Consider the following 20,926-nt stretch of genomic DNA (forward strand, 5'->3'; position numbering starts at 1 on the left):
GCGGAACAACTTTCTTATGGAGCCAAGGGGGGGGAAAGGACAGACAATTAAACTACCCCAAAAGGTGCTGAAAATTTGAAAAAAAAAATATATATGTAAACATTTTTTACTGTTACATGATTTTAATATGTAAGTATAATAATTATGAATCTAGGCTTGTAGAAGGAGCCTGGAAACAGCACAAGAAAACTAATGTTGAGACAGGTTTCTGAGTATTAAAAATAATAAATAAAGCATTGTCTTATGGTATTTTTTTCTCCCAATTTAAATATTTAGACTTCCAGTGTTTTTTGGAATCAGGTTTGTAAACTATCTGGCTAAATCTATATGGACAGACCCCATGCATGTGTACCTTAAATCTGGGGCTGTTTTTCATTTTACTGTACAATAATACCGTAGGCTGATAGAGTGCATATAGCTTCGTCACAGCATTTTGGAGTTGGCCCTTTCAGAAGCAAGGTCCAAAAATAATGGTTTTCCATATGTGGTGTGCAAGAACTCGATTGTCCTGCACAGAGCCCTGACCTCAAGCCCATTAAACATCTTTGGGATGAACTGGAAGACTGTGAGCTGGACCTTATTGCCTGCTGTCAGTGTCTGACCTCACGAATGCTCTTGTGGGTGAATGGGAGCAAATCTCTGCAGTCAGGCTCCAAAATACAGAGGAAAGCTTTCACAGGCATCACTTTCTGTTTAGTCATCCTTTATAAAGGAATATGAAGTTGTACCAAATGGTGTCATTTATCATTTTGATTTAATTTTGGCATCATTGAGCAAAGACCCCATAATAAAATTTGACAATATCGTAATTCAAGGGGTCAGAGAAAACACTTGACTTTTGCACCTTTGTGTGGGCCATTTTCAGAGAGAGCAGCTCTCAATCACGGCTCATGAACCACGGTCAAAAGGTCAAACTAGGCAGCAATGATCAGATATGAATCAAGATTTTGTTACTGCATTGCCTATTCCACACCTCAAATGCACTCATATTTTTGTGACTGTTTAGCTGCATAATCACATAAGTTTGTGACCCAGCTGCCATGTTGAAAACAAAGCACCGCCTGCCGGTTGGAGCAAACTTATTTATTTTACAGCTAAACGGTACACTAAAATATGTTTCTGAAAACAAAAACACAGGTAAACAGAATCTTGATTAATATGTGATATTCAGCTGTAAAATGCAAAATTTTGCTCCGTGGGTGGTAGTTCACTTGGGCTCAACTGTTTTTTAACATGGAAGCAGGGTCACAAACCTTCCCATTTTACAGCTAAACAGTACACTAAAATGTTTCAGAAAACATTTCAGGTGAAAAATAGACATTGCAGGAACACAGTCTTGATGAATATTTGATCAGCGCTGCTTAGTTTGACAGTTTGACAGCAGTTTGCAAACAGTGATTGACATGATTGACAGCTGCATTAGAAATTCCTTGGCTCTGATTTGTTGTTCTTTTTGTGATTCTTGCAAATGCCAACAGAATTTCAATAACGAGGCAAAGGAGTATGATTTTCCTTCTTTTTTTTCACATCTACCTCAGGTGATACTGTCAGGATAAAGTGAAATAATTACTTTTTGTCATATTAAAAATGTATACTGTAGCTCTAATGCTTTACAGATAAGTTGCATTGTAGATCTGTTAAAAGCCAAGAACAGTGTTTGAGTTGCCCCAAGGGTTGTGATGAATGCCCCAAGCTGGTGTTTATCCTGTTTGGTAATAGTGCAATTACGAATATTTTATAAGCCATGGATTAAAACCTTCCCACTTCATAATAAGTCAAAAGTTAAACATATGAATTAGTTGTTAATAAAGGGTTTTTGGTCCAGATCTATGTATTCTTTCCCTCATCTTCCCTTATATATTAAAAAGGACTCTCCATTCAGCTGCAGCTCTTGATTGCCATCTACTGATACGTAGCCACTGTTACACCATGCAGCTAATACACTGTTTCAACACACATCAGTTTCACACTATTGCTTCACTGAAATGGAACATAAAAACAGGAGATCGGGGAGATAATTTAAGTGATGTACAAAGTTTTATTTTGAAGAAGACGAAGGTGCAGTTACATGATGGTGTCGAACGAAGAGCTACTGTATCATGTAAAACCCTACAGGTCCTTTCTTTGGGTCGTAGAAAACATGCCAGCAGGTTTGTTTCTTCTTTTCTGAAAAAATATGGATCATGTATCTTGTGTGAACAGTTTCTACTAAATGATGGTTTAGTGTCAGTGTTAAAATGTTCAATTTCCTATGGAACGGGTTAGTTTTAACAAGAACTGTTCATGCTTCCGATGTCCCTGTGGATCTCATGGTTTTAGCAGGATCGACGGCTAAGACTCTAACAGAACAACTGCTCTCAGGCCACTAAATTTACTATACAGCACTTCAAAATGCACTTGCTCTAGTTTTATGAAATGTTCAGAATGAAACTGTTTACTTATAAAACAATGTTTTTGGTGTGAAAAATAAGGCCATGTTAATACTGTTAAAGGATGGTTCTTGATTGCCTTGCTTGCTTTTTATTGCATTTCCTCATTTAGTGCAGAACTGCCATAGCAGCAGTGAGTCTAAATGAACGAACTATGCATTGCAACTTCAACACTGCACCTTGTGTGATAGCAATACACAAAATATGGGCTAAAGTCCATTTGAGCCCATATTGTTTCCATGTGTGGAACTAAACACCTGCCTTTGCGTACATAATTTGCAGACATATTTGCCCAGAAAAGAAGAGTCATTGAAATTAGCAAGCTCGGGCTGAGTTTACATGATTGGAACTCAAGCAAAGCCCCATAAAAAATGAACACATTGTAGCTTGAAACCAGTCATGCATGCACATTTTCATGTTTTATTCACCCCCCCCCGCCCCCCGCCCCCCCCGTTTGTTTGTACAGAAGAGAAAGGCTCATGGAATTTTCCAGCTGACGTTTTGCCCCTGTTGTCTGGTTTTGTAGCCTGCTTAACACAGTCTTTAAATCAACCATTCAACATGCCATGCAGCAGGTTTACTGGTTTATTGATGGGAAAGTATCTGCAATACTTTTGAGGGGGAGTTCTGTAAATATTCTGTAAACACCAGGCTGAATCAATGATGCTGAAAAGCAAGCACATTTCTTCTTTTTTTTTACTCTGCAAGAATCTAATTGATTATCATAGCTAAGGTTTTGGCATCATAACACCTCAAGTCATTCAAAGGTATAGAAGTTATCAAGACACTATGCTAACCATGTGATAAGACTGAAACAATCTTGCATTACTAACTCCCACTATGTGTTCAAAGGTAAAGTGGTCAGTGGAACAAAAGAAGTGCTGAAATGCACTCGTTATTCAGAAAATAAATCAAAGTGTATTTTTTTTCTTGTATGTTTCATACAAATCAATGTCAGGTATAGGTTCTGATGCAAAATGAAGTATCATAAATCACACTATCACACATCTACACTCTCGTGTACCTTTCATCACTGATAAATACAACAAAATGTTCCCCCAAAAAATGAATATCTTTCCTTTTGCCTATAGTGCTATATTTCAATCTAGATTGTTTTGGTGGGAGTTGTTGGAGAAATCGGCTGCCTTCTCTCCGATATAATGAAATTAGATGGCACTCAGCTTGTGGCAGAAATCTCCACGGCCGATATCTCCAACACTCAGCAACTCACACCACTTGATATATAGCACTACAGATAACAGGATACATATATATATATATATATATATATATATATATAGAGAGAGAGAGAGAGAGAGAGAGAGAGAGAGAGATATTTGGGGGAGAACTGTTTTTAAATAATGTCCCTAAACACCTAAACAGCGATTTTTCTATTTAAACAAGATCTTTATGGATGCAATGCAATTGTTATCAAGCATTGCTTGTAAGGTGTCACATCACAAACAAACAAAAAGTACAACCCCTTTCTTTTGGACTTTTTTTTCCATCTTCAGTAAAAACTGCTACTGCTCATAACCGTTTAATTGACCTAAAATAGTAATAGCATCTTCAGCAGCAACAGTCAGTCAGTTGGCTACACGGTCTCATGATAGGTCTCCTCATGACAACTGAAGCACTGATCTGTCATCACGAGCCTCTCTGCCAGGCGGGGCGGTCCCTCCTGACCTACTTCAGTCCTGGCCATGCCCTCTCTCCAGATGCCACCTCCCCGGTGAAGGACAGAGGTGAGGGAGCGTAGAGGTCAGAGTCTGTGTCTGATTCTCCCTCTGCTATGAAGGGTCTGACCCTGGCACAGAGTGAAGGTCCAGCTGTGGCTTCAGTCGCCGCTCCAGCTCCCCCTCCTGAGCCTGTGAAGAAAGAAGGCCCAAAGAAGTCCTCCTTGGCCTGGGAGATGCTGAAGCCGCTGAAGGAGCGCTCCAGCTCCTCGTGGTCAACAGACGGGATGGACAGAGACGTGTCGCTCTCCACGGCTGTGGCATCCTGCTGACACCTCTGCCTCCTGTGGCGCCTCCTGCTGTTGGAGCCGCTCTCTCTGCCACTGCCGCCCGGGCCGGAGGAGGACCGGTCGTGAACGGGAGCAGGTGGAGGCGGGAGGCGGAACAGGGAGGGGGAATGATCGCCGCTGCCTCCCACCGGCGAAGGGGTGTTGGCCACACTGCTGTTCCAGGCAGGCTGGCTGAGGGGGTGCTGCAGCTGGTGCTGCCAGGAGGTAGAGGGGCGGCTGTGGCTACCAGAGGGAGTACCCACTGATCTTGCCACAGAGCGACCCAATAAAGGATCTTTCTTTTCAAAAGACCCATCAGAGCATGGGACATCTGCAGGGGAGCATGTGTGCATCTCCTTCTCCTCCTTTACCTCCTCTTTACCCTCCTTCTCCTGCTTGCTCTCCTCTGGGCTGTGGTAAGGCGGGGCGGGATACGGCTCTTTGGAGTTGAAAAAGGCCTCTGTTTCTGAACGAGGGATGCCCATACGCTGCACGTACACATTGACCAGGAAATCAAGTTTTCTGTCCATACACACCACCTGCAGGGAGAAAGAATACATACAATGTAGAGAATGTCCCCAAAATTAAAATATATTGATCAGGAAAAACATGAATTAGAAACACTCCAATGATTGACCTCAGTGTAGACCATCTCATATTAAACAGGCTGTTCTCATGCACTGTATGCCTACATTAAAGTAATGCACCAAAATTCATACATATCCCACATAATCATGAGGAAGTAGTTCATATTTAACCCACAAAATCGGGTAGGCTTGGATCACATGACAAACATGTAGCTTGCATAAGAATTTAGTCAAGGGCAGTGAATGCGTCACAAAACACAACTTTTCCTCAGACTGGTGTTCACAGCCACATGAAACCAAATGAACTTTGAGTAATTTTAAGGTATGTCCTCACCATGTTTCTTTTGCTACACCTAACCTACATAACTTTACTTGCCTAAACTTAACCTACGTAACTGCGTCCAGGGTGCGTCCGTCAATCCAGTCCGATACTCTACACTATAATGAGAGTGATCTGAAAAAACAGAATTTCCTATATTCTACCCAAATTATCAAACAATTATGTTAAATATACATTCACTCCACTCCACCTCGTGCTCGGCTGCTCCGAGAGTACGGTGTTCTGAATAACCAAATGGTAAATCCTGACAGTGCTCCGAATTTTTGTGCCAGAGTGTGGTCAGCCACTCCGAGCGAGTATTTCGGGACACACCCACCATACAAACAGTTTTATGAGGCTACGTTGACTTTTGAACATCTGGAGGAAACTTTCATACCTGCTTTTCCACTTTGACCAGACGTCCCATCATGCTCGGGTCATCTGCAACCTCTCCTTCAGCTTTGGGACCTTTACCAACTATCTGGTCAACTCTAGCATTAGAGAAAAGTAGAAACTAAGGTTAAAAGTAACACTGTTCTGCCATGTGAGTTTAAACTTAAGAAGTTTAAGATGCTGTAATGTGAACTACATGGAAATTAGATAAAAAAAGAAAGCATCAATGTTGGGAGATACTCGTCAAGCTACAAACATGTTGTGAGTGGATGAAGGGTGGCCTAACACTTAACATTTCCTGAGAGAGTATTGATTTCATGTGGATGGTGTGGATGCATGCATTATGAGATCAGTTTTTAATGGGACAGAGTGAGAATAGAGGGGACATTTTGTCTAAGGGGCCAAAATGCATCACTTGGCATGCTTCTCTTGTGCTTCATGCTTCATTTCCATTGCATCCTGCTGGGGGAGCTCTCCCTCTGTCTCTCCAATATGAGAGCAAGCATCTAGCACTGTCAAACCCCTGTTGAGTGAAGCCGCATGACATGACTTATTAACATTCAGTGAGAAAAGCAGCTGGATGTCTTGCATTTTTCCTCTTTTTTTTGCCTTTTCTTGACAGCAGCTGATTTAATGTGACATAAGAGATAAAGGGCACAACATCCTCAAAATGTTAAAACTGTTTATTAAAACCCTTTTCTTGATTCTATCTCAGCATGTATCACTGCGCTAAATGAGACAGGTCAAGTGGCTTGAACTCAAAAGGGGTTCTGTCAATCAAAATAATGAGGCAGCATATAGAACTGCTTTAATATTTGGACTATAAGGAGCATAATGCTGGTAACATGGTCATTCTAAAGGTGCAGTCTATTAACCTAACCTAGGACCTTCAGTGGACTTCTTATGGCGAGGTGTTGATGGGGGAGGGGGCCCCACAATCATATCTATCCTGGCGAGGCACACAGAGACGATATGAGGGCAATGCAAAATGAAGCAACGTGGGAATCACATCAGCTATGGAGAACAAGTTTCAATATATTCCACACACACAAGACATACGGCATGTCTGCCTTGCTCCGTGGATGAGGAGTGCATGTATTTCACTGTTGGAATATATTTATTCTTCATGTTAGACCTTCACGGGATCAGAATGTGAGGAGCTCAGAAAACAATGTGAATTATACCTCAATGTTACATCTAAAATGAATTAGTGACGCATTCAAAGCTGAAGGAGTGGATCGTTTTTGGATATATAAATGTTACAGACGTCATGTCGGACAAATGAAACAGGCACATCAATGACTTGTGTGTCACCACATGTGTATACAGCGACACCAAAAACACTGTGTTACTAAGTCATAGCTCTATTACTAAACTGATTACTGAGTGAAAGAAAGCACTAAAATAACTAATATCAATCCTGACATTTAGGCTCATAGTGACGGTTACAGTCAGACTGGTTATTAGCTCTGACATTACCTGGAAATGAGGTTTAAACTGTAATACACTGTTTAGTGAGCGTTCACTTGCCTTGACTGCAGGTTCTTAATGCGAGACAGCATGTCCAGGTGACCTGCAGAGTACTGCTCAATCACATCCATGACATCGTAAGGCCGCAAGCTCTCCTTGAACCTCCGCTTTGACACCAGAAACTTCATGATGCTGAGGGAGGACATGTAAAACACAAGCACACGAGTAGGGCTTTTCATCTGCCAAGTCACCAGAAAGAAATGTTGGTATAATGTGTCTCTGCAAACCATGGTTACCTCACATTTCATTGTTTCATACACATCATATCAACGTCTCTAATATGACAACATTTTGATTAAATGTATATGAGCTGACTTTGTCATAGTGAGGTGAAGGAGGTGTACAACATGACACCAAGGCCAGACACCCGCCAAGCTGCAGGCCACTGCAGACAACAGTTTGAGGCCAACAAACAACCAAACTGGTGGCTTTTTTAGCCACCAAACGTGGGTGTTATTTTAGTGACCCATTGCTGTGTCTCTGCCGGGGAAAGTGCCACAAAAAGTGGTTGTTTTTTTTGCAGAGTAATTGCTGCATATCTAACCAGGAACGAGGTTTTATCTATTTTATCTGTGGTTTGCAGAAACATACAATGGCAACATTTATTGTGGGGATTGGGTCGTTTCACAGCAGAAATTTAGAATTGTTAGAAATTATTGTGTTGCTCAAAACTTAAAAGGAGCTAAACTGAACTCAGCCAACATATTTGCATATTTGCAACTGCACTTTTACTATGACATGTAAAAATTTAGTTCATTAAAAAGGTTATTAGAGTTGTATAACAATTAGAGTCAATGCGAAAAAATGTTTTTACTTCTTATGTGGCAAGTAAGTATAATTAGGTTATAATTCATGCTCATAATCCATCATCACACAGGGGAGTTGTGCACACACCACTACAGAGAAATCAACAGGACAAAGTTTAACCTAAAAGTTGGTTTATGTTGGCAACCTTTGGCAAACTTTTTACAGATCATCTTCACTTTATTTGTCACAGTAGCCACAAAACAGGCTGCAATGTAATCACTAGGGGCATCAGATAACATTCACTAAAAGTGCTTGTTATTGTCATTTAAAGGCTCAGAATGTTACTTTAAGACAAAGTTTTTCTTCCGCTTTTGCTTGATATGCTGTTTTTGTCTTCGTCCAACAAGTCAACTCACAAGACTTCTCCTTGAGTAAGACTCGGTTACACACATTAACAGAGCAAATCAAGCCAAAAGTCAAGACACACATTTTATTTTTCTATATGGTCCTTTCCGTAATGTCGTCTAACACTTATTATACCAAAAATAAGTACTTTTACTGGATGTACATTAAAGCCCCAAGAGGTTACACTGCAGCCTGTTTTACAGAGCCCTCTCTAAATGCAGGACCAATTTTAAAAATTGCTGTTAATATTGGTCACTTAGACACAAAAACATGGGAAAAGGGGGTCCAGGTTAAAATTGCCAAAGTTATTTTAAGTACAAAGTAATAACTACTGATGAATGATGGCCAGTTATCATTTACGTTATGCATATTACTATCAGAACTCATAAAGGCTGCACCAGCGATGACCACAAACTAAAGGAAAAGTCATTAACAGAAGTCATAATTGAAACTGGGTATTAAAGTCAGCCCTTACCAGATTGCCCTTATTGTAACCCTCAAGCCTGGTGGTAATTCTTGAGTGAGAAACTCACAGTGGCAGCTCTTATCATCACCAATTTCCTCTCCTGGGAGGCTCGCCTCTACAGAGCAAAGACAAGGACACTCTTAAAGAATATTTCATCTGCATCCAAATGTCCAGTGACCACAGCAGAAGCAAAGCAGGGCTGTTGCTTTTAGCTTTTAATATCGGTGCAAAACTCAATTACCAAGTTGGTTTCAAGCCAGTTAGCCAGTTTGTGAGCGTAGTGAGCGGCCTTTGTGGAACAACAAAAAATAAAGGACTTGGTGCAGAATTGAAGGATAGTGCTGATGGGATAAAGCTTTACGGAAACCTTAAATGACAAGTACTCTCTTCCCACCACCAATCGCAGTCTAGATTAGCATTGTAATCTATGGATTTTGAAACATATTGCATACAGGCAAAGGTGTCAAGGCCTGATCACTTATCAGAAATTATATGAGGTTCTGGTAGGGAAAGTGAGGTCTCTTCATGCAACATAAAGCGGGGCTTTTCTGCATTTTGTCTGGGTCAACTTTGGATTGTCTTGGCACCACTTGACTTGAACCCACAATTAACTTAGCCTAACATCAATGTTAATAAAACACTAATCATCTGTATGGAGCTCTTACAATCCTGATAAATACATGCTTGTTCTCAGCTAGTATCATGCTTCAGTCGTCAGTCATCGTTGGGGGGAAAAATATTTTTTAAAAAATCCAAATAAAACGGGTTCATGTCAAGTGAACAAATCTCAGCAGATTTCAACATGCAGGATTCTCAGACCGGTAACTTTTCTTTTGATTATTTCCCCCCATGAAAGCCAACCAACAAAAATATCCCAATGTCTTACTTATTAAACCTTCAATTGCTGCAAAGAGAGAGAGAGGAGAGACATGGAGAAAGATTTGTTATGGATTCTAGCAGGATGACAATGGCAGACAAATCAATTCCAAACATGGGAACTTGTGGAGTCCACTGAATGATTTCTGGTTCATGTTTGAAAGAGCTGGTCTCTCTTCTCTAACATTTACACTTACCAAACTGCATATATTATAAAGCTCTATATAACAAGTATGGTAAAACTATACAGCAATATACATTACAGAGTATATCACAGTCTAAATTGAAGACATGTCATGATGACTTGTCTAACCTGGGGAACTCTTCAGTCCAGTGTCTTCATCCTGCATTTCAATCAGCACTTTAACATGCCATGAAGCGGAAGAAGAAAAACAACTAATGAGAATTGGTTTAAATTGGTTCAAACAAAAAAGGCAAAGTAATGGTGAAGGAGAGAAGTATAACTGCTGAGAGTGACACAGTGGCCTGGATGACGTATGGATGCAGCTGGGCTGTCTAGCAGCAAATGATGGCTGGACACCAACAGACCTCAAAATGTTGAAATGTTGGCTTTAGTGTGTCGCGAAAAATCTCCCTAAGTCTGTTTCAAATTGCATAATGGCACACTATTGACATTAACCCTCTGAGCCCTCAGCTGTGTAATAATGCACTTAAGTAAAGTGATGTAAAATTGAGAATGTAGCGCTTTCCTCATAGTATGTGGATTTTGTGTATATGAGAAATGCCCAGGTGTATACTAGACTAGCAAGACTTTCTGAGTATGCAATGTGACCTCATTGGATGTACTCAACCACCCCAAAATGCTAGTGGCTCTCCAGAATCTCCAATGGCAGACTGTGATACATAGGCTTAAAATTATCAACCACTGGATATAATTACGATATATATTATGAATTATGTTAAGATACAGTAAAGAGAAAAAAATGTGGGAGCTCACATATACAATGTACTGTAGAGAAAATATTTAACGCTAAAATATTTAATAATTTTTATTTGACTAGAATTTAAATTATAAAATATGAAATTAATACAGAGACCCTGAAGTCTTGAATTATCTTGTAGGAACAACTTATTATCTTGTACAAGTCATTATTCTGTGGGAACAAGCTAACCATGTTGTTATTTTTCTTGTGGAAACAAATCCCAAATGTCTAACTATTTCCTGCTGCAAACTGTTCAAAGTGGTTTGTGAAGGTTTAAATGCTGTTTCAGAAACTTTACACCTTAACACGAATACAATTATAGTGCAAATAGATAATCATTTTACAACGAAGAACTATTTGCTATTCCTAAAAAAAAGAAAAGTTGTAGTGTCCATATGTTCTTATGTCCATATGTGTCAAACCCTGGTCTGTACTCTAACACGTCTTATTCTGTACTGTGTGGAGTTCACTCACCCTCTGAATTTTGGCGTGAGGTGCTGCCCCGGACCCTAAAGGCGGTCTTTGGCCCTCTGTTCTTCTCAGTGAAGCTCCAGCTCTTGGCGACTTTGCTGGGACTCGCCTCGGCCCCGTCCTCCGCCCCTGGAGACTGGGTTTTCCCTTTGGCCACGGGGGCCTTGGAAGGACTGGGGAACACTTTATCCTTCAGGCTGGCCTTCCGACTACAGAAAGTAAGTAATGAGAAGGAACATGTAACCAACAGTTTTTACAGCATCATTAAATCCAAACAATGTGTAACTAAATGTCTTTATCCTACTGCTTTGTTGCTTTAAGTGTTATCTTGGGGGAATTTGTCGAATTCAGCACTGATGTGATAAGAAATCTTACCTCGGCAGAAACGCAAAATGGGCAATGTCCTACAGCAGAAGGAGCCATGTCCACATACGAACATAGTTGAGCATTCAGTGGGTCAGGCAAGCAGCAGGAAGCTACAAGCAAGCATGCATGGGAAGCAAAGTGACACTGCACGTCTCATAAAGGAAGAGCTGTGGTCTTGCTGTGTGCAAAAAAAGTGAACACAAATCATGCAAAATAATTCACCATATCGTACTGTGCGCTCCACCTGACACACGAGAATTGGTCAAAGGAAACGCATTGTTAGGTACTCAGCAATATGCACCTGGCCTGCTGAACAGAAGTGCTGATTAGGCAAAGAAAAGGCAGCAAGCAAATCAACTGCATAAAGACATTACTAAACAGAAACCATAAATCAACTGTGACAGGGTGGAAAACAAGGATGTTTTTTTTTCCAGAGAAAAAGGTAAAAGGTGGGCAGATTAGCTCTTTCATGTCGGCAGAGCTGCACTACACTGTAAAAAGTCAGATTTTATTATTCACAGTTCTCTAAAAAAAGATTCCTTATCGTGTGATTCCTCTACCTGTACTTGTGTTTAAAGAGGGAGAGGAACAGAGGTAGGAATGGAAGGAGACACACAGAGAGTTGCAGTGCAGTTGTTAGTTTCTGTGCAGGAACTATACCTAATAGTTCTCGGACAGCACCCGCAAAGTCTGTCTTTGTGTGCATTTTCATTACTGGAGTGGCGGGCAGTAGAGGAGACACAAAAAGATAAAGTAGCAGTGGATACAGTCACAAAAACAGCAGTGTGTGCCATACTGTGATGCCCGTAACACTTTATTGTGACTTTAATTTATAACTCATTTGCAACTGTTTTACATCATCAATTAAAAATTATTAATATTCAAATGTCTTTTCCACATGTGGAATGAATGTAAATGCCTGCTGGTGTCTTTTCTATCATAGATAAGCAAAAAGTATGCAAATGCATTACAAAAGACTAACTCATAATAAAGTGTTACTGCATTGTCAATAGTTACACTTGTTTCTTTTGTCAAAAACAATGTGATCAAGATCAAGCAAGGCTCTCAAAGTGTTCAAAATCACTTTTTCTCCAAGGCGATGCTGAAAGCCAGAGTATCAAAGAACAGCTTATTGGTGAATATCTAAAGTGAAGCCAAAGTGAGCTGATCTTTGAGCACCGTGTGAGCAAATGCAGCATGACCGTTCTTGAAGGAGGCGCTAAGCACACAGCCACATCTGTGTTTGACACACAATAACCCCTAACACACACACACACGCACGCACACACACACACACACACACACACAAATACCCTTTACACACACTCCCCCAAGAAGAGTGCCTCAGCAGCAGCTAAGAGCAGATTTGAAGTAAAGCCAAAGGGAGGTGAAGAGAGATAAAAAGCGATCCGATCACAGACCTGGGAGAGGTTTCTGTTTGAGACTCCTTCCTGTGAGAGGAGAACACACCAACTGTTACACAGTGTGAGTCTGTCATGTGTTGCATTGCATGTCATTATCAACATGGCTCCAGGTTGTTAGGGATGAGTCGGATTAGAGGTAGGCCATAGAGAAATATTAAGTCAAGCTGCTACAGTGTAGATGGTTACAGCTGTGCTTCTGCAAAATCAAATCATATCAACGAAAGACAAAAACATATGTATTATCAAATGCCTCTTCAAGTCACTAGATATGTATATGGATAGAAATTTTTACCTGTTTTAACCTGCAATGATTATTTTTTTGGCCACTTGGGGGCAACAGAAACAAGTTTTGAATTTGAATTTGAAGTCAGAATTTGAAGACCTGAACATTAGTCTCTCCAATCAGCTATCTTTCTCCAGAATTACATGCTTGCAAACAGTTGCTTATTTGTGCAGCCAGCATTTACTGAGTCATATTACGAAAGTATCTGAAGTTGAGTTGTCTCCATCGAATGAATGAGCACTCAATATTCACTGTCTTTGAGCTTTGTTGCTGGTTTCACCAACTCATGAGAAATACCTGCCTCTTTAGCTGCTCAATTTTAGCTAGTCACTCACTTTGTCAGGCAGTCTGTTTACATGCACAGTTAAGTCTAACTACAGTTAAAGCTTGATTAGGCCATTTAATTAGACTACTGTCCTTGTCCCAGTATACAAGCACTGGGGGAGAATCGGTTTTCTGATAAAGTATGTCTGACTCCTCCACAGTAGGTGTTGATATGCCTCCTTTCAGCTAGTTGCTATTATACGTTCTTCCGGTTGACCTCTATTGTCACATACCAAAAAAGTTAGTAAGCAGCAAACGGGTTGCGTGTCCAATAGTGAAAACAAAACAATGAACAAAAAAGAATGGTTCTAGCTTTAGCATTTGCTATGTTGATACCTTCTTCTTGCTTACTTCCCTTCTTCTTCTTTTGTTTCTCCCAGCTTTTTTTCTACAGATTGATGCTGTATGACTTCAAGGTCAAAGCCTGATGTGGGAACTATGAGGCATGCACAGAAAACCTCGCCAGTTGAGGTCCGATTGATGCATGTACATGAAAGAGTAAATCGACCCTCAACTGCATTATCTAGGTGTGTTAGTCCGACTTTGAGTCATTTGAATTAGTATTATTTCAGTCAGAGTAACATGTTTACTTGTATCTAAAAGTCTAGTTGGACTAATACAGTAATTCAACTTTTTTCTAACATCATGTAAATGATGTACTGAGTCTGCGAGACAGTAAACCAAAACAACATAAGACGCTGTAAGGCTCTGTAGAGTGAAGAGGAGCTGTGTCAAATGATAATTCTCTGTTGTTTTGACTGGCCCCTTTTACATTTCACATAATTATTTGACCCACTGTCATTGTAAAAAAACACCAATTGTACCTGTTTTTAAGCATCAGCAAGCTGAATTGTTTGAAACAGTTAAGTCTTACAAAGTTGATATGACAAATAGAGAGCAACATTTAGCAATAGCATTAATTTAAAGCAATTTTTCTGGTAACATAAAAATTGAATATACTGAAGAGTATTGAATATCTTTAAATACTTTTGGTCCTGAACAAATCTTGAGAAATGTCATCGGGTCTTTGGCTTGTTAATACTCCATTGTGTTCCCTGGTATCATGCCCACAGGTTGTTAACTGTGTTTTGATTGGTTCCTGTTAACAGTACTGTTTTAGCAAAAACAGTACTGAGCATACAATTGGATAAATGAGACTTGGATTATATCACACAAGTGGTGTGAGAGTTTGCAAATGGATGTTTTCATATAGTTATGCTGATGTTAAATGTAGACCTCATTTACTTCAATCAGTCAAGAATTTTCTTAGTTTTTGGATTCTCCGTTGGACATGAAGACATGCAAGAAAAAACAAAGTTTTATTCACAAATCCAAGCAAACACAATGTGAGTAACTGATATACCAAAGATATTTTTTTCATTGAAGTATTCATTTAATATGGTTGATTATTTTTGCTTTAACATTTTCTAACTTTGTATTTTTTTAAAAAAATCTGTCTTTTAATTCAAAAATCATTGCTTCATCATTAGTAATAAGTGTCGTTATCACTAATATCCCCATTACCGACGTCATCACTATCATGAGATCATTGTCATCATCATATCATCATTGTCAACTTTATCACTGTCATGTTCATACCTGAATGACTTGCCCTTTAGATTCCTCAGCAGGTCCAGCTGATTCAAAGGTGGAATGAGCCTGGGAAAAGACAAAGAGCATTTCTGTCAAGTCACTTTCACCACCTCATTGTTGGAAGGTTAAAGCTCGGCCTCAGGCACTTTCACGTTAATTCCATTTATTTTGGCAGTCATCTGCTGGTCATCACCTTTTCACCTCAAATTACTACTCGAATGAAACAGATTATTAAGACATTTCCAAACAAAACAGATGAGTAGCAATCTCTACCTCTAGACACATAAAAGGCAGGCATCTGCATAGTGAAAGTAAAGCGCGGCAGCTCATTTGCTGATTCATACAGTTGGACAGCAAAATAATTTTACAAAGTAGCCACTGGCAGGGTTAGTTTTTTGAACAGCATTTCAGTTGTCATTGCCAAGACACCAAGCTCACTGTAAAATTACCCTTATTAAAGCAGAAAGTAAAAAGTCACACCGGTGTGTAATTCCTCACAACAGACAGTAGTATCTGATTCAAAACAAGTTTAGAAAAAGATCAGGATACTCTGTAGGTTCAGTTTTCAACTTAGTGTCTCGGTTTTAAGAGACATTGCAGAATGTGATATGGGAAAACAGTTGTATTTACTAAAAATGCTGAATAATGTTCAGCATTATTCAGACAGTCTGATCACATACCTGTACATTGGAACAGCGACAGTCTGCTCGTAAAAATCCCAAGTGCACAGCAGATCTGTACGGGAAAGGTTGGTAGCATAAAACCTCCAAGAAGCCTGGATGGAGAAATAATTGAAAATGACTACATTTTCATACGGAACACAAACACAGACGATATCTGCTTCATATCTAGAGGAAAGGAAAATTCAAAAAATTATCTTGTCTCTGTTCAGCCTATTTCTCATAGACATAACTCGGCTAAATATAACATTAAAATTACATTTTGGCCATTTTCTCATACTTCTAAAATCCAGTTACTGAGAAGTGTCCTCCCTCTTGCCTCATCCTGATCTTAATTTAAGATCTTGAAATGCTCTTTTTTGTCTCTCACTGCAGTAATATAACCATTGATAAACCTCTGAGAAGCCTATTAGCACAGCAAAGGAACTGATGATTTATTTTATTCTTTTGCTCCTTATTTCTACTGAGGAGGGGTTTAGGAGACATGGATCAGAATTTAGTAATCTCAAATTAATAGGCTGATTTATTTCTCAGAGACAAAGTAAAGACTATTTTGAGCAGCAAACGTTTCCTGTGGGTAAAGCTGTACATAGTGGTGTTATCACAGAGTTTTTTTAGATACCTGGATGAGGCCTGCTGCAGGGTTACGTCTTTTCTCAAAGTGTTTCTGCCTGTGTTGCTCTTGGACTTTGAGGGCGAAGCCAGACCCCAGGATGCCCTGTGCAGATTCAGTGTGACACAGAGAGCCCGAAAAGTGTTCAGTTACCTCTTTTTAACTTCTCCTGGCCAAGGGTTTGCAACAACTGCTTCAACACCTCGTAGAAACCTTCCACAGCAAAGACAAGCAAGCAGATCCAACAAAAACATCTACGTAATATCACAGGTTTTCACATGTCTGCAAAGCCTCAAGGTAATAGAAATGTGAGAGAAAATGCTGATTTCCTCCTCATCTGAAGTCAAGGTGCACTCACTTTCCTGTTGACAGACTGCTGAAAAAGCAATTCAGTTTTTTTGTGTGTGACAGAATGAACAGTACTTAGCTGCTTACTCAAAGCTTACTGCTGAGTTTGACATCTTTAATTCTCAGGTGAAATGCCTAATATTTAAAAACAACTAACAAATATGTCACTGACTGGAATTACAACATCATGAGTTGGGAGTTTTGTGAACGGGTAAAATGAGCAGAGTTTTTGTAGATTCAGAGGAAGCTTTTAGTTTAAGTACCACAGAGGACAAGCGTGATGCAACAGACTGGATCACTGAGTGCATTCTTGTCTGAGAGTAGGATCATTAAAAACCGAAAAGTAATTAGGTGGCAGAGGTGCACAATATCACATAAAGTACTGCACATCCCTTTCGGATATATCACAGCAGACATTTCATAACAAGAGAAGCTAAGGTGTAATTAATAATATTAACAATGGCTGCATTATAGGTGCTGCAGGTCCAGGTCCTGGTATTGTGTCTGCTGGTTCACAGAGACAGTTAAATCTAAACGATGCAGCATTCAGGTGATGTCGGAAGGTCGTAGTTTCTGAGTTGGGAAGCTGTTCTTTCGATTTCGTTGTGTTCAGGTGCTTTGAGGTTTTATACTGGGAACAACATGAAAGCTACAAGGAGGATGTGTTGCATTTTAATGCTGAGAGCGTTTAAACAAGAGGTTGATAGCGGTTTCCACTTTATTTATAATTATATATATCATTTTATTTTTTATATATTTCTTTTTTTTAAACATATTTTTATATTTAATCTAAGTCATTCTACCTGGACAGCACTTAACATTAATATCATATTACACTTAACATGCGATCAAAAATTGATATTTAGAACGTGAATTAATCAAAGGGTTTCTTGCCATTGACCAAACATTGACTTTACCTGCCATGTTTATGCATTTATGACGTCAAGTTGGCAACTCATGCTGGATGTGGTATAGTTAACTGAAGAGATGCAATATAGACCGACGTGTGTAACTGGTCAATAATATTCATGTGAAGTCGTTCAAGGACGCCCCTGTCATACCTTATGATACTATCACCTGTCAGTTAACTTGTTTACCTGTGGAGCATTTCATTTTCCAAGACTGTTGTTGCTGCTGTTCCAACCTTTCTGAAATATGTATACTGCAACTGTGGATGCAGGTATCAAATTCAGAAAAGGTGTAGCCTATATTGTGTATGTACTAAAAAACTAAAAATACTTTGTTTTTGTACAGCACTTAATTATATGAAGGTCAAAAAAGCTTAATAAATTACTGCATTCTCTCCCTTTTTTTACATTTTACAGTGTCCCAACTTTTTTAGAATTTGGGGTTGTAATGAAATTTATGATTGTTTAAAACAAACCAAAAATAAACACAGCAGACAAAGAGCAACATCTTAAAAAATTCAAACTTCATCAAAAGAAAATCAAAGAGTAGGTGGCAGAACTGGATACACATTCTTGCGGATGTGCAGACCAGTAACACTGCATCATTAAGTGCTTAACACCATGATGGATGGGACTAAATGAACACAAACAAGGCTTTTACAAATCAGCACTTTAAAGCTTCCTCTTCAGCCAAGGACACTGGGTTCCTCGTACTTACAGCAGGAAGTGCAAAGAAGGCCACCCCGATCATGCTGAATGTGGCTGCCAGCAAGCGTCCGTTCCAGGTCTGTGGAACCTTATCGCCATAACCGATGGTGGTGAGAGTGATCTGGTGAAAAGATCAGATCAAAGTCTCTGCTTGATCTGAGTGGTGTGGTGCAGGTTATAGATGTATTTCTAAAAGACATATCTTTTATTTGGTTTGGTCTTACCAGTCCCCACCAAAGAGCATCAGCATAGGTCTCAAACTCCTTGTTGGACTCCTTTTCCACAGAGTAGACCAGAAATGAGGCCAGGATAAGACACAGGAAGCCTATGTACCACGCTGTGATGAGCTCCTGCAGGGAAACCAATACAATGAGCATTAGGGAATCTAAAGTAATAAAGTGTCATCTCGGATGCCTTGCAGAAGTGGTGATGTAACCTTCTTAAATTGGTAAAAATTGCCTTCATCTAATAATATTGGACATGATTATGTCAGTCCCATGCCCTCTGTGGCAAACCAAGTACTTCATAAACGTCTTTATTTCCCTCGATGCATAATATACAGCCGTGCTCTCTCCCTCCCTCCCGCTGCATCACACACAAACACACATACACACACACACAGTTGCACAGTTTCCACAGCTTATTAGTGCTGGCCAATAATTCTATTTCAAAGCTCATTAAAATAAAAGTGAGAGAAATGTGTTTCCTCACCATGATAGAATTACTTGGGAGAGGCTCGACTGGAAACAGTGTGTCACTGAAGTAGCAGAATAAAGAGCTGCAACCCTTTTAGTTTCAACTCTGATGGTTTATGAACCCCTTTGAATTTGTTGTTATCATTAGATCTGAATACTAGTAACCCAGACTTAGATGAAAACTCGTGCAGAGGCCTAAAACCTGTTACCATATACTATATGCACTTGATAATCTCATTGGCTAACAATTCAGTTCTTAATGTGGCTATCAACATGCAACTAGTGACATCTGGGTGATGGCATGATTTCAGGGAAAGTAAATGTTGCTGAAGAAGGTGAAAGTGGTGACATGATGCATTGACAGCTTAATGAAGAAGTTGCGAAGAAGGCAACAGTCCATCATTTTTTTTGCCACCCAAGGACATAATTCCAGTGGGGGATGGAGGAGACATTTCCCTTTAACTTTTCAATATCCTTTTTTCCTTCAGATTTTGCCTTTCAGGCAACATACAAACTGACTAACTTTTTTTTTTTTTGGCTTTTATTACCTTTAATGGACAGGACAGTTTGAGAGTGAAACGGGGAGAGAAAGGGGGCAACGTGCAGCAAAGGCCAGAAGCCGGAATCGAACGGGCAAGGATACAACCTCTTTATATATGGGGCGCTGCTCTATCCACTGTGCCACCAGGTGCCTCTCACTAACCTTTTTTTTTAAATGGAGATTGTTAAGCAAGCTGCAACCTTTGGGGCTTTAAATGAAGCCACTGCATACGTGCCAAATCTGCAGTTTCCCAAAAGGCCACTTGAGGCTGGCTCCAAGAGCGAGTCAATCCCATCCTCTGCGTTAAACAGTCTACGGTCAATCCATAGAGACAATCATGCTAAAATGCCCAACTTTACAGAAGAAATAAACCTTTCACTGTGTGCTATATATGCTATATAACTAACCTGTCTTTAAATTGTGTAGGCTTAAATAAGCTACCATGACAAAAACATAACTATGGCGTAACCCCAGATTCACAGATTTATAGGTGTAGCCGTAGCTTTTTCATTTGTTTTTTAGGTTGTGAAAGTTGATTGTAATGTTTTGGTCCTTTTCTTAGTTGTACTAAAACACCCTCAAAGAAATCAGATATTAAGGTTTTTTTTGGTAAAATTTTATTTTAATTTCATTTGAAGCCCTTTTTTCACTAGTGAAAATTAGCATTAGCATTATCACACTTAATCACAGCTGTGATTGCGTGGTGCTATACAGTTGCCAAATATGTGCCTCATTCCTCAAAAGATGTCTAGTACCTGACATGTTAGTAATTGATACCTACCATCTACATCACAGCATTGAATAAATACTACTGCCTTTCTATGTGATCGGGGTGAGCCAGCTTTCTCTGTTCTGGGTGTCATCCTTCAGAAGTCATGACAGAAAACTCATACTATCAGCATTGTATGTCGTTGAGGCTGTATGCAGCTGGAGAGGAAGTGTACAGATATTAATCAGGGCTGAAAAAAACACATTTCCACTGCATGTTTTCTGGGTAGAATTTTTTTTAAACCTGTTTCTACAGTATCCATGTCAAATTATTGTGGAGGTATTAGACATAGAATTGGGAAGTCTGTAAAGCAAAAATCATAGTTACAACACTCTTAAAATATCAGGTCTTATTTTTTTAGATGATGACGATTATTATTATTAGTATCAGTAGTAGCCGTAGTAGTAGTCCAGTGGTTGTAGTAGTAATAGTAGTATATAAAGCATGATAAATTCATTTAAATGTTTTGGTAGAAAAACCTGTGACTGCCTTTGGAAATTTC

The 20,926-nt window shown here is 39.5% G+C and overlaps 1 protein-coding gene across 9 annotated transcripts in view; it reads right to left on the reverse strand.

Annotated features, from left to right (window-relative positions):
- Positions 1–2,865: 2,865 nt before the first annotated feature.
- The window catches only part of LOC121946963 (potassium voltage-gated channel subfamily KQT member 2-like), a 37,955-nt gene continuing 19,894 nt past the window's right edge, over positions 2,866–20,926 (reverse strand). Inside the window, exons 5-19 of one of the 9 annotated variants that reach the window (XM_088082512.1) lie at positions 18,644–18,769; positions 18,430–18,540; positions 16,465–16,560; positions 15,843–15,937; positions 15,169–15,228; positions 12,960–12,989; positions 12,199–12,252; positions 11,176–11,381; positions 10,071–10,118; positions 9,768–9,785; positions 8,891–8,996; positions 7,264–7,395; positions 6,614–6,682; positions 5,738–5,831; positions 2,866–4,973 (exon numbers count right to left, since the gene is read on the reverse strand). In XM_088082512.1, the coding sequence (XP_087938638.1) occupies positions 4,116–4,973; positions 5,738–5,831; positions 6,614–6,682; positions 7,264–7,395; positions 8,891–8,996; positions 9,768–9,785; positions 10,071–10,118; positions 11,176–11,381; positions 12,199–12,252; positions 12,960–12,989; positions 15,169–15,228; positions 15,843–15,937; positions 16,465–16,560; positions 18,430–18,540; positions 18,644–18,769 (2,103 nt within the window). In that variant the 3' untranslated portion in view covers positions 2,866–4,115. The remainder of the gene's footprint in view (positions 4,974–5,737; positions 5,832–6,613; positions 6,683–7,263; positions 7,396–8,890; positions 8,997–9,767; positions 9,786–10,070; positions 10,119–11,175; positions 11,382–12,198; positions 12,253–12,959; positions 12,990–15,168; positions 15,229–15,842; positions 15,938–16,464; positions 16,561–18,429; positions 18,541–18,643; positions 18,770–20,926) is intronic. The other 8 variants (XM_088082513.1, XM_088082514.1, XM_042491812.2 and 5 more) reach the window with 8 other exon arrangements.

This window comes from Plectropomus leopardus, chromosome 9, assembly GCF_026936395.1.
Source record: "Plectropomus leopardus strain MGB_pleo_1.0 chromosome 9, ASM2693639v1, whole genome shotgun sequence".
NCBI lineage: Eukaryota > Metazoa > Chordata > Actinopteri > Perciformes > Serranidae > Plectropomus > Plectropomus leopardus.